The 10,974-nt window shown below is 60.9% G+C and overlaps 2 protein-coding genes across 4 annotated transcripts; both read left to right on the top strand.

The window, feature by feature from the left end:
* Positions 1-3,900: 3,900 nt before the first annotated feature.
* On the top strand, positions 3,901-7,099 carry UBE2M (ubiquitin conjugating enzyme E2 M). Its single transcript, XM_047790954.1, has 6 exons — positions 3,901-4,566; positions 5,682-5,776; positions 5,885-5,923; positions 6,036-6,139; positions 6,433-6,496; positions 6,581-7,099. Exons 1-6 carry the CDS (start codon positions 4,458-4,460, stop codon positions 6,719-6,721), a joined length of 552 nt encoding a protein of 183 aa, XP_047646910.1. The 5' UTR covers positions 3,901-4,457; the 3' UTR covers positions 6,722-7,099.
* A 146-nt stretch (positions 7,100-7,245) lies between these two features.
* CHMP2A (charged multivesicular body protein 2A) lies at positions 7,246-10,416 on the top strand. Of its 3 annotated transcripts, none has more exons than XM_047790941.1 (6): positions 7,246-7,855; positions 8,530-8,736; positions 9,551-9,730; positions 9,805-9,935; positions 10,021-10,082; positions 10,206-10,416. In XM_047790941.1, the coding sequence occupies exons 1-6, from the start codon at positions 7,481-7,483 to the stop codon at positions 10,331-10,333; spliced, it is 1,083 nt and encodes a 360-aa protein (XP_047646897.1). In that variant the 5' UTR covers positions 7,246-7,480; the 3' UTR covers positions 10,334-10,416. The 3 variants fall into 3 exon arrangements, with proteins under 3 accessions (XP_047646897.1, XP_047646898.1, XP_047646900.1); XM_047790944.1 differs by lacking the exon at positions 7,246-7,855 and adding an exon at positions 7,877-7,928; XM_047790942.1 differs by lacking the exon at positions 9,551-9,730.
* The last annotated feature ends 558 nt before the right edge of the window (positions 10,417-10,974 follow it).

The following is a 10,974-nucleotide window of genomic DNA, read 5'->3' as shown; positions in this document are numbered from 1 at the left end:
GAGGGTGGGTCCTCTTGAGACAGGACCCCTGCCGGTCTGGTTAACAAGTTGCCTGCAGGCCCTGGGGCCAGTTCCTCAGTCCTCTCAGGCCCTGTGTACAACCTCCCCAGTGCTCCCCCAAAACTGGGAGGCCTCCACCAGGCCTGTGTTAGGTAAGGAGACACAGCTGGCAGCAGCTTACACGAGGACAGACACTGCCAGTTCAGTCCTGTGTCCTGAGAGCTGAGGGCGGATATCTCTGGAACCCTCCCGCCTCCTCCTGGGCCATGGCTTCTTCCGCTCTGTCCTCCCCTTCCACGGCTCCCATTGCTCAGGCCTTGACATAGCCCCCCAACCCACCCGTGGGTGCCAGAGACAAGGGGGTGAAAGGCAGTTCCAAAGAGGGGGGTCTTCGTGAGGCAGGATCTGGCTTGGGACCTAAACCGCACTCTAGGCAGCTGCCAGCCTACCCTCGGCCGAGGCAGTTCCAGAAACAGCATCTCTAGGCGCTTGAGTCCAGGCTTCTTCTAGAAGTGCATCTGGACCTTCCCCTGCCACTCTGGGTCACTCTGACTCCCACAAGACTTGGGCCCTGTATCAGGAAAGACAAGCCAGCCTAGGCCAGAGCTTCCTAAGGAAACGCTAGAGAACGCTTGCTCCCTGCCTCAGCCCCGCTTCCTCTCCTCCCCTAAATCTCTCCTTTCCCCACTCCCCACTACTCTGGCCCAGCCAGACCAGTCACTCTGGCATCCACTGTATCTGGCAAAGTCAGCAGTTCCCCGACGCAGGAGCACTCCTGTGTAGCACGTGGGCGCTGGGGTGGGGGGCAGCCCCTGAGCCCTTTGACGGCACCCACTGTTCTCTCTGACCACAAAGGGGACTTCTGGTCTGGGATCTGCAGAATCAGAGGGGAGAGGAAGGTGTGAAGCGGCTGAGAGAATCAGAGCAGGGAGGGCACAGGAGCGAACACTGAGGGAGCTAGCGGTCTCAGGTTGGAGAGATGCTCCCGGAACTTTCTAAATCCGGTAACATGGATTTTTTTTTTTTACAAGCTTATGTGACTTTTATAATCAGACACAACGAGAACAAGAAAGCTCTCATCTTTGGTCATCTTCCTGTTGATCACGAAGGGAAATCTGTCTCGATACAACTACATAAAAACATGAAATTGGAGTTCCCGTCTTGGTGCAGCAGAAATAAATCTGACTAGGAACCATGAAGTTGCAGGTTCAATCCCTGGCCTTGCTCAGTGGGTTAAGGATCCAGTGTTGCCGTGAGCTGTGGTGTAGGTCGCAGACACAGCTTGGATCTGGTGTTGCTGTGGCTCTGGCGTAGGCCGGCAGCAACAGCTCCGATTAGACCCCTAGCCTGGGAACCTCCATATGCCATGGGTGCAGCTTTAAAAAGACAGGAAAAAAAAAAAAAATTCCTCAGAGGAAAAATTACGATGACCATGAAAAGTATGGAGCCATTCAGCCAGGGCCCCACACCTAAAGCCCTGAGAAGTCCAAAGACCCACCTGCCGAACCAGCCCTAAGAAATAAACACAAACGGCTTTGTAAGAACCGTCCATGAAAAGCCATTTCTGCAGTTGGTGGGACACTAATCCAATCATGTGGCTGCGGGCTGAGAATCCAAGGGCTGAGGGCAGGGAAAGAATGACCCCTTGGCCCCACTGGGCCAGAACCATAGGAGGAACCCAGAAGAGGGATACCAAGCCCTGGTCATCTAAGAAACCCACAACAGTGCCCAGCCTGTCCTGGACTGACTGTACCTGTGCCCACACTGTTCACTCCCAAGCCCAGCCTCTCCATGCCACATCCATCCATTCTCACCCAAACCCCAGCCTCCCGAATCTATCCACTCCTCTCCATCTCCCATCACCATTCTGATCGTAGCCATCCATGTCTAGGCTGGAGGCCCACAGCCCTTCAGCCCCCTTTTCCAGACTGCTCCTGCTCCCTCATTCCCAAAACAGACCCTTTCTTCCCGGTGTCAACTCTCAAAACCATGATAACAACCCTGGGTGCACGTCCACCCTCACAACTCACCAGCCACGTTCTGCACAGTCACTCCAGGGCACTGGCCCTGACCTGCCTGGGTGAAGCTTTGTGCTGTCTGAGAGGCTGCAGGCCCACGGGATACAGGCACATGTGCTACCCAAATCACCTGTGTCCCTGTGCCACAAGGGCAACAAGGAACATACAGCTTAGCTCCATCACTTCCAACCCAGTGCCCCGCCACAGTTAGGCCATCCCCTCCTCCCTGGTCCAGACACCACAGTCCCCTTTGCCCAGCATTTTGCTCCATGGTTAAGTCTTAGCTACTGTTTCATGGGAAGCCACAAGACCAAGATCATAGCTTTGACTAGTCCAGTGTCACCTCTCCAGGGAACCAATACCCCATCACCAAATGGGACCTGAGCTGAAGGGCCCCAGCAACTGGCCTGACTAGTGGACACATGAAGTAACCTGGACAATTGAAACTACGCCGAGACTTGGTAAACCGCGAGACAGTCATCAACCCTCATGTCCTGTACAAAAACAATCAGTTAAGAGCACAGTGGGTGAAAAGAACGGAGGAAGGGATAGAGGAGGATGGAAACTGAGTCCAGAGGGGGCCTCCGGGTCCCAGGGCCAGCCATGTCCGAAGCCTGAAGCTAGGATGATTGCAAGCTTGTCAACCCCCCAAAACCTGAGCTGTTTGAGGCTTCTGGTTCCTCGTCCTCACCCTGGCGCCTCTCCAACACTCAGCTCTCAAGGGAGTCAACCACACTGGGACTGTGAGGCTAGGACTAGAAAGCCGAAAGAAGCTTCTGGGATGGTGGAAGGCGAATGGAAGGACCGAAAGGGAAAGCGGCTGCGCAGACAACACTGGGATCCAGTCCACGGAGCCCAAGGACGCCGAGGGTGCCTGGGCAGGGCCTCCGAGGAGGCTGGGCCCGGGATGGAGGCCAGACCAAGACCCGAAGGGATGGAAGCGACTTCCTGGGGTGAGGACGGAGCCCGATCGCCCGACAAGAGGAGGCCAAGGACCGCGCCTGCCGGCCCCCAGCGCCGCGCCGGGACTACTTCCCACAAAATGCCTCGGTAATGGCGGCACATGGCCGCAGTGACGGAATGGAACAGGCGACGGGAGCCGCATTCGGACGTGAGAAGGCTGAAGCGCAGAGCCCCGGCCGGCCCACGAGCCGGGTCGCCCGCCCGGACCAGCCCTCTCTACGGCGCTCACCGCCTGACAGTACCCGTGGTAACATCCGGAAGTCGGTGAATCCTTCGGCACTTCCTCCCGTCCCGCCCACCGAGGCACGTTGAACTGTGATTGGAGGGGAGGCTAGCCCCGCCCACAGCACGCACACCTCGAAAGGGCGTATGGCGCCTCTGCCAAACAGGGGACCCGCGCTGGGAGGCCCTGCCCCATGTTCCGTCTCCCGTGTAAATTTTCGCAGTGCTTGCTATTCTCTGCCACAGTACATGTTTTATTCGTTAGTTTACCTAAACCGGAGTCTCTGCGAGCGGGTTCTTCGGTTTGCAAGGGGACACGGAAGGTGCTGGACCCCGCACCCTCTAGGCAACATCCTGGCCTTGCTCAGGCTCTGGCCCTGACCCTGCCTCAGCCTATGACCCGCAGGGGCAAGCACCTTGTTTGACCCACCTTCGCTGCCGTCCGCACGACTGCAGATGGGAATGGCTGGACCGCAAATGAAGCGGTCCGCATCTGCCCCACTTAAAGACGTCCGCAGCACCGCCCCCTCCCTGGCTCCGCGGGCGTCCCCGGAAGTGACCGCGGGACGGTCTGCACGGACGGAAATGCCCGAGCCTAGCCGAAGCAGCCCGATCCCCAGTCCCACCGAGAAGCAAGGCAGAGGGGCGGCGGCGGCGACGGCTGCTGCGCAGGCGCACAGAGCAGGGCGGGCGGGAAGAGCCGAGGCGGGCAGGCGGCGGAAATATCCGAAGCGGTGGGGCGCCCGAGGCCGTTGCAGACCTCCGCGCCGAAGCCGCCGCTGCCGCGGAAGCCGACCCTCCTTCCGTACGCGGCCGCCTCCCCCGAGGCCCTCGCCTCCCCCCTTCCACCTCTAGCCGCAGACGCCCCTCGCGGAGGGAGCGAGGGAGCGCGCCAGCGGCGTAGCCAGAGAAGCCGGCGTCCGCGGCAGCAGCTGGGCCTCAGGGCACCAAAGTGGGCGAAGGGGAGGAGGGAGCGGCGGGGTGGGGCGGGGCCGAGCGGGCCCGAGGACAGCCGAGTGGGCCCGAGCGCTGCCGAGCGAGCCCGAGGCGCCGGGCCAGGCCGGAGCCGACTACGGGAGCCGACGCGGGCCGCGCGGTGGGCGCGGAGCGGCGCGGCAGGCCGGGCGGGTGGCGGCAGCAGCCAAGAAGGCCGCGGCGGCGGGTCCGAGTGGCGGAGGCGGCGCGGGCGGCGGCGGGGGGCCGGGTGGCCGGGGTCCCGGGCCCCGCAGCGGCGGCAGCGGCGGCGGCGGCAGGATGATCAAGCTGTTCTCGCTGAAGCAGCAGAAGAAGGAGGAGGAGTCGGCGGGCGGCACCAAGGGCAGCAGCAAGAAGGCGTCGGCGGCGCAGTTGCGGATCCAGAAGGGTAGGAGGTCGGGGGATGAGGGTGGAGGTCGGAGGTCAGGGCCTGGGTGGGGGTGATGTGGTCGCCAGGGGGGTCAGAGATGTCAGAAATGGGGTTGCGGATGTGGGGATTGGAGATCGGGGCCCTGGGAGTGGGGGTTGGGGGGTAATACAGTCATTGGAGGGGTCAGAGATGGGAGGCCTAGGATGGGGCGTTTAGGGAATTCCGAATGCCAGGTGTTTGATACTAGGAACCGGGAATCTGAGGGTCACGCAGTGGAGGGGGAGGACTAGGGATTCGAGAGTCTGGGGATCAGACGGGAACCTGGATGACAGGCAGAGGAGATACAGATAGCGGGGGCCGGGATTGAGGAATGGAGTGAGAGACAGTGTTTTATGCTGGAGCCATTAGGAATCAAGAGTCAGACGTGGTGAAGTAGGTTTGAGTCCTGGCATTCCTGGGTCTGGGGGCAGTCACATGGCAGTTTGGCTTTGGGGTGACACGAGGAGGAGAGGGATAGTGTGTGCCAGAGATTAGAGAAAGAGAAAGGTTGAGTTTAAACCATCACGCTGGAGATGCAGGTAATCTTATAGTCAGAGTGGTGTGGATAGGAGGGCTGGGGACCCATGGATCTGAGGGTCAGGTGGGTACTTGGGTTTGGGATGACAAGCAAGATGTAGATGAACGGTGGGGCTGGGGATTGGTGGAGGGAGTGATTTGGGGGGTGGGGAGGAATAAGTTCCTTGAGTGGGGACTCCTTTAGAAAGTAGAGGTTATGGCCAGGGATCCTGGGTGTGGGGTAGTCAGGGGCTTGATGGGGCATTTGGGAGTTGGGTTGGAGGGACCCAGGTGCTGGGACCTGGGACTTAGGGCTGTGGACTCAGAAACGCTGGAGCTTACTCTGGGCAAGAAGCTCAGGTACAGCCACGATTAAACATGCAAGTTTGCAGTGTAGATCCACAAGACCCTACCTGGGGATTGGGGAGCAGAAAGAGCAGGGAGGGGGTTGGGGATGTGGCCCACCGCCCAGGAGAGGCCCCTTCGAGCCCTGGCAGAGGCAGTGGGAGCTCTGCTGACGCCAGCCCCTTTTCTGAGCACCTTCCTTTCTATTTCCTTTCTCTGCTGTGTAAACCCAGACATAAACGAGCTGAATCTGCCCAAGACGTGTGACATCAGTTTTTCAGATCCAGACGACCTCCTCAACTTCAAGCTGGTTATCTGTCCTGATGAGGTGAGGGCACCCTCCACTGCGTTTCCTCAAGTGGGAATACCTGGTTCACCCGCCTGGCCCTGCAGGATGGGGTGATGGAGTCCTACTTCCTCTTCTCTTCCCTCACAGGGCTTCTACAAGAGCGGGAAGTTTGTGTTCAGTTTTAAGGTGAGTTCCAGGTGGACAGGGGTGGCTCCTTGGGCTGAGGAGGCAGCAGCGGAGGCTCTAGCCAGACACTGCTGGGGCACTAGCCACCTCCCCTCTCTCTTCCTGGAGCCAGGTGGGCCAGGGTTACCCGCATGACCCCCCCAAGGTGAAGTGTGAGACGATGGTTTATCACCCCAACATTGACCTCGAGGGCAACGTCTGCCTCAACATCCTCAGGTGAGGGCACTAGCCCTCCGCTGCTCTCCAGCCCTGCCCGCCAGGCCCCCTTCATGGCCTTGCACTGCACCTGTCTCTGCCCCTTCACTCCCCCTTGTGGTCTCTGTCCCTGTCTCTTCATCTCCTCCTCATGGCTTGACCTTGGCTTTCTCCCTGGCCTGTCCTCTGCACCCTCCCACTAGCTTCTCACATTCACACTGTCCCATGCCCTGGGCTTGACCTGTCCAGTCCCAGCAGGGTCTGTGGCAGCTGCCCACTCACCAGCCCTTGACCATGATGCTGTCTGCCCACAGAGAGGACTGGAAGCCAGTCCTTACGATAAACTCCATAATTTATGGCCTGCAGTATCTCTTCTTGGTGAGTAGAGTTGGGGGCTGGGACTGGGGAAGGTTGGCCCTCTGCCCCTTGGGCTTGTTGACCCCCCACCCCTGCTGGCCACAGGAGCCCAACCCTGAAGACCCACTGAACAAGGAGGCCGCCGAGGTCCTGCAGAACAACCGGAGGCTGTTTGAGCAGAACGTGCAGCGCTCCATGCGGGGTGGCTATATCGGCTCCACCTACTTCGAGCGCTGCCTGAAATAGGGTTGGCGCCTACCCACCCCTGCCGGGGTCACTAGCCCGGGCATCCCCTAAAGATATTTATTGGGGGCCACAGGTGGGGGGGGGCATGGGAGAGCCGGTGGGGGAATCCCATGCCCTGGCCTGCCACCCCTCCCTGCCACCCGCTCCTAGTTTGTTTTTTTTTAAACCACCATGTGATTAAGGTCGGCGCTGCCTCCCCCGACCAGCTCAGCGATGGGAAATGAATTGGCTTGTCTAGCCCCCCGCTGGGTGCTGTCCAGCCCCACTACACTGGGCTCTGGGGTGGGTAGCCAAGGGGACTGGATGGCCGGGAACCCGGCACCCCACCCCTCCACCACTGGAGGTCCCACCAGGCTATTAAAGGGGAATGTTACTGCATGGCCTCTGCCTCTTCCTTTTGTGGGCTGGGAGGGTCAGGTGATACCACCAGGGCTCCTGCAGCAGGAATGGTGGGAGTTGTGGTCACGGGTGACATTGCAGCACCTCGGCCCTGTATGCGAGGCAGCCCTGGGAGTGGTGGGGGGACCAGACCCCCGCCTCCGGCTGAGTAGGATAAATCCCACTCGGGGATAAGAGAGGGTCAGAATCCAGTAAGCCAGCAGAGGGGAAAGTCCGCACCTTCTGTTAAGTCCTTCCGTGCTATGGGTGGGCCGGGCCGGTGGAGGAGAACCCCACCTGGCGTTGCAGGTGCCTGAGTTTCAGAACCAGAATTCGGGGTCCCTCAGATGAGCTGGGCCCTATGATGACAGGGTGGGATGCATGACTTCCGGGTCGCCGGGCGGAAGGCGCCGAAGGTGCACCAACCCCGCGGGGACCAGGACTCCGACCATGGCTCGGCTCCCTCAAGCCAGACTTCAACCTGAGACCCCGGACCTACTGCGGAGACGCGGAAGGTGGTGCGCATGCGCGGGGGGGGGCGGCGGCGGCCGTTCCCCAGTACGTGCGCACGCGCGCTGTTGTCCCCTCCCAGCATTCCGGGTGCCGGCGAAGCGTGTGACGTCAAGTGGTTTAATCCGGAAACGGCGGCGACGGCAGAGGCGACAGAACCGAGGGGCTGTGGTTGGTGGGCGCTCCAGGGAGCCGAGCCAGAGGAGCGTGACCCGGAAGCGGAAGCGAACCCCCGTCCCAGCTCCGGTGAGTGGCCCCGCCGGGGCTCCGGTCCTGGGTGGGCGCGTGGGCGGCGGCGTACGAGGGCGCCTTGGCCGAGGTGTGGAGAGCCTCGCCCCTCCCCGGGCCCCTGCCCCATCCCTGGGTCGCCTGTGCCCTCCTGCCTTCGGTCCTCCAGACCCCCCCACTTTCTTGAGCAAACAAGGCACCCCCACACCCGGTTTCTCATCCTCTGTGTGGGAGTCTCCGGCGTCCCCCAGCCGTGTTCTCCACACCCGGAGTCCCTGGGCACTCAGAACCCCTGTCCCAACTCCATCCTGACGCCCTCAGCTTCCCTCGCGGCTTCCACCTCTTCTGCCCCCTCCCGTCGGCGGCCGTCTTCTGTCCAGTCCCTGAGCCCCGCGACCCAGTTGGCCCCCTCGCCACCCCACCCCCTTCCTGTGCGTTCTCATTCTATCATCCCCAGTTTCAGTCCATCGGACACTCCAGAACCTTATCCCAGGGTCTGGAGGAGACAAGCCTTGCGCCTCCCTGGGGGCACTGTGATGGAGGAGGGGCTGCGGTAGGCACATTATGGTGACCTAACCCAAGTCCCTGCGGCTCCTCCACTCTGCTTTCCAGTCACGCTCTTCACCCTGCTCACCTCTTTCCATTTTGCCTACCCCCCCCGCCCCCTTTCTGGGCCCCACTCCACCTTGCAGCGAGACTTGCCCCAGGCCCACCGGTGGGCTCCTGCGGCCATGGACCTGTTGTTTGGGCGCCGGAAGACGCCAGAGGAGCTGCTGCGCCAGAACCAGCGCGCCCTGAATCGTGCGATGCGAGAGCTGGACCGTGAGCGACAGAAGCTAGAGACCCAGGAGAAGAAGATCATTGCAGACATCAAGAAGATGGCCAAGCAGGGCCAGATGGTAAGCTCGGTCAGGAACAGGCTGGGACACAGAGCTAGGTGCTATCCCCCGGTCACACACTGGTACTATAGCAAAGGGGGACAGACAGAACACCCACAGGCGGGTGTTTCTAGGAAAACGGGGGTGAAGGGGTGAGGGGGGCCTTCTTAGTTTCAGGGTCCAGAAACACCGCCTCTGAGGAGATGGTGTTGGAGCTGCACCTCAAGTAATGAAGAGAGTGCGCCTGTGACGACATAGGCATCAAGTGTGTCTGAGCTGCAGGTGTCAGAGGGCGCACAGGCCAGCCCGGGAGTGGGTGTGGGCCAGACCACCTGCAGTTGTGGACCACAGTGGGAGCTGCGCGCTAAGGATTTACTGAGTTGAAGGATTCACTTCGAGAGAGAAGTGACTTGAGGTACACTGGCGAGACAGATGCAGCCCAAACCACTAGGGAGCAAAGCCTGTTCCTGAGCCGCTGGGTTGACGAGGTGCCATTATCCAGAATGGGCAAAGCCAGGAGGGTGGGGAGGAAGTCACCAGCTGAGCTTTGGGCGTGCTAATACCAGAGCTGAGGGCCTCTGTGAGGCGGAGGGGAGACACGTCCTTTGGCCAGAAGGGAAGTTCAGGAGTGGGGGTTGACTGCAGACACGCAGGGGAAAGGAGCCCTCAAGAGCGGGCCCTACCTTCTTCCCACCTCTCTGGATCAAGAAGGTGGAAAGCTTACATACATAGGAGCTTGCGGGGCGGTGGAGACCCGTGCATGAGGGCGCAGGGGGACGGTGGAGCGTGGCGTGTTCCTGAGGCTTGCTGCCTGCCGCCTTTCTCCACTGCTCAGGATGCGGTGCGCATCATGGCAAAAGACCTGGTGCGCACCCGGCGGTATGTGCGCAAGTTCGTGTTGATGCGGGCCAACATCCAGGCCGTGTCCCTCAAGATCCAGACGCTCAAGTCTAACAACTCCATGGCACAAGCCATGAAGGGCGTCACCAAGGCCATGGGCACCATGAACAGACAGGTGCGGCTCTCCCAACCCCCACTCCCTGCCCCCACTGACCCCCGGGGCCAGACTCACCCTCCTCCCACTTCCAGCTCAAGCTGCCCCAGATCCAGAAGATCATGATGGAGTTTGAGCGGCAGGCGGAGATCATGGACATGAAGGAGGAGATGATGAACGACGCCATCGACGACGCCATGGGGGACGAGGAGGACGAGGAGGAGAGGTTTGGAGCCCCCAGGTGCAAGGTGGGGAGGGACGCCTGGCTCTCCAGGTGCCCGGCCCTCACAGAGTGCTTTTTTCCTACCTAGCGATGCCGTCGTGGCTCAGGTCCTAGATGAGCTGGGGTTGAGCCTGACAGATGAGCTGTCAAGTGAGTGTTCAAAACCTTGGGTCCCACCCTCCCCGCTGCCCAGCCACAGGTGCCGCCCTGCCTGCCCGCCTGCCAGCATCGCCCCGTTGCAGGGGCTCTTTTCCTAATCCCCACTCTCTGCAGACCTCCCCTCCACCGGAGGCTCCCTCAGTGTGGCTGCCAGTGGGAAGAAGGCCGAGGCCGCAGCCTCCGCCCTAGTCGATGCAGACGCAGATCTGGAGGAGCGGCTCAAGAACCTTCGAAGGGACTGACTGCTCCCTCTGCCACCCCAGGGAACCAGCAGATGGCCCAGCATTTTCACTGTACCTTCTGTAATAAAAGAGATTGAGCTCTAGGCCTGGGCCTTTGTGACTGTCCTGATGTGGGCCTCCACAGTGGGAACCCTCGGGCGGCAGGCACGTCGTCACGTGCACCAGAGCAGCCTAGGGTAGGGAAGGGGTGGGCTGGGTTCTCCGCTGGTCTGGGTGGAGCTGCACAGGCCAAGCCCTCTCAGGTTTTCAAGGCTTGGGAGGTAAAGGTCAGCTGTGAATAGTGGCCCGGCACCCCTTCTGTCTCCAAAGCCCTGGCCTAACACTAGCACCCTGAGGTGGGAGGCGCTGCAGATACCCTGACACAACCCTAAGACCCAAGCCTGGCCGGACCCCAGGTATAGTGTCTGGCTCAGCTTAGCCCAGCAGCAGTCTCAGCCAGCCCAGGTCACTGACAGAGAAAGGAAGCACTAGCAAGGGCCACGGGCCAGCCTGGGTCTGCCTACCTGCCCCGGGACCATCCTCTCCACCAAGGCAGCCCCCACACTGGGAAGGGCCCAGGAGGAAAGGGGGTTTTTCCCCACCCCTTAGAAGGGGTGGCATGGCTGGCAATGAGAACCCCACCCCTAACTGGCTTGTCAGGG

The sequence above is a fragment of the Phacochoerus africanus genome, chromosome 8 (genome assembly GCF_016906955.1).
Source record: "Phacochoerus africanus isolate WHEZ1 chromosome 8, ROS_Pafr_v1, whole genome shotgun sequence".
NCBI lineage: Eukaryota > Metazoa > Chordata > Mammalia > Artiodactyla > Suidae > Phacochoerus > Phacochoerus africanus.
The sequence above is the reverse complement of the archived record's forward strand: the minus strand, read 5'-3'. Positions and strand labels throughout refer to the sequence as shown.

Excerpts from the sequence above, each read along its gene's own strand:
- CHMP2A (XM_047790941.1), top strand. The coding sequence starts at position 7,481 with ATGACTTCCGGGTCGCCGGGCGGAAGGCGCCGAAGGTGCACCAACCCC. Across the intron at positions 9,731-9,804 it reads TGGGCACCATGAACAGACAG|CTCAAGCTGCCCCAGATCCA; the intron begins GTGCGGCTCTCC and ends TCCCACTTCCAG. Across the intron at positions 9,936-10,020 it reads GAGGAGGACGAGGAGGAGAG|CGATGCCGTCGTGGCTCAGG; the intron begins GTTTGGAGCCCC and ends TTTCCTACCTAG.
- UBE2M (XM_047790954.1), top strand. The coding sequence starts at position 4,458 with ATGATCAAGCTGTTCTCGCTGAAGCAGCAGAAGAAGGAGGAGGAGTCG. Across the intron at positions 4,567-5,681 it reads GCAGTTGCGGATCCAGAAGG|ACATAAACGAGCTGAATCTG; the intron begins GTAGGAGGTCGG and ends GTGTAAACCCAG. Across the intron at positions 6,140-6,432 it reads GTCTGCCTCAACATCCTCAG|AGAGGACTGGAAGCCAGTCC; the intron begins GTGAGGGCACTA and ends GTCTGCCCACAG.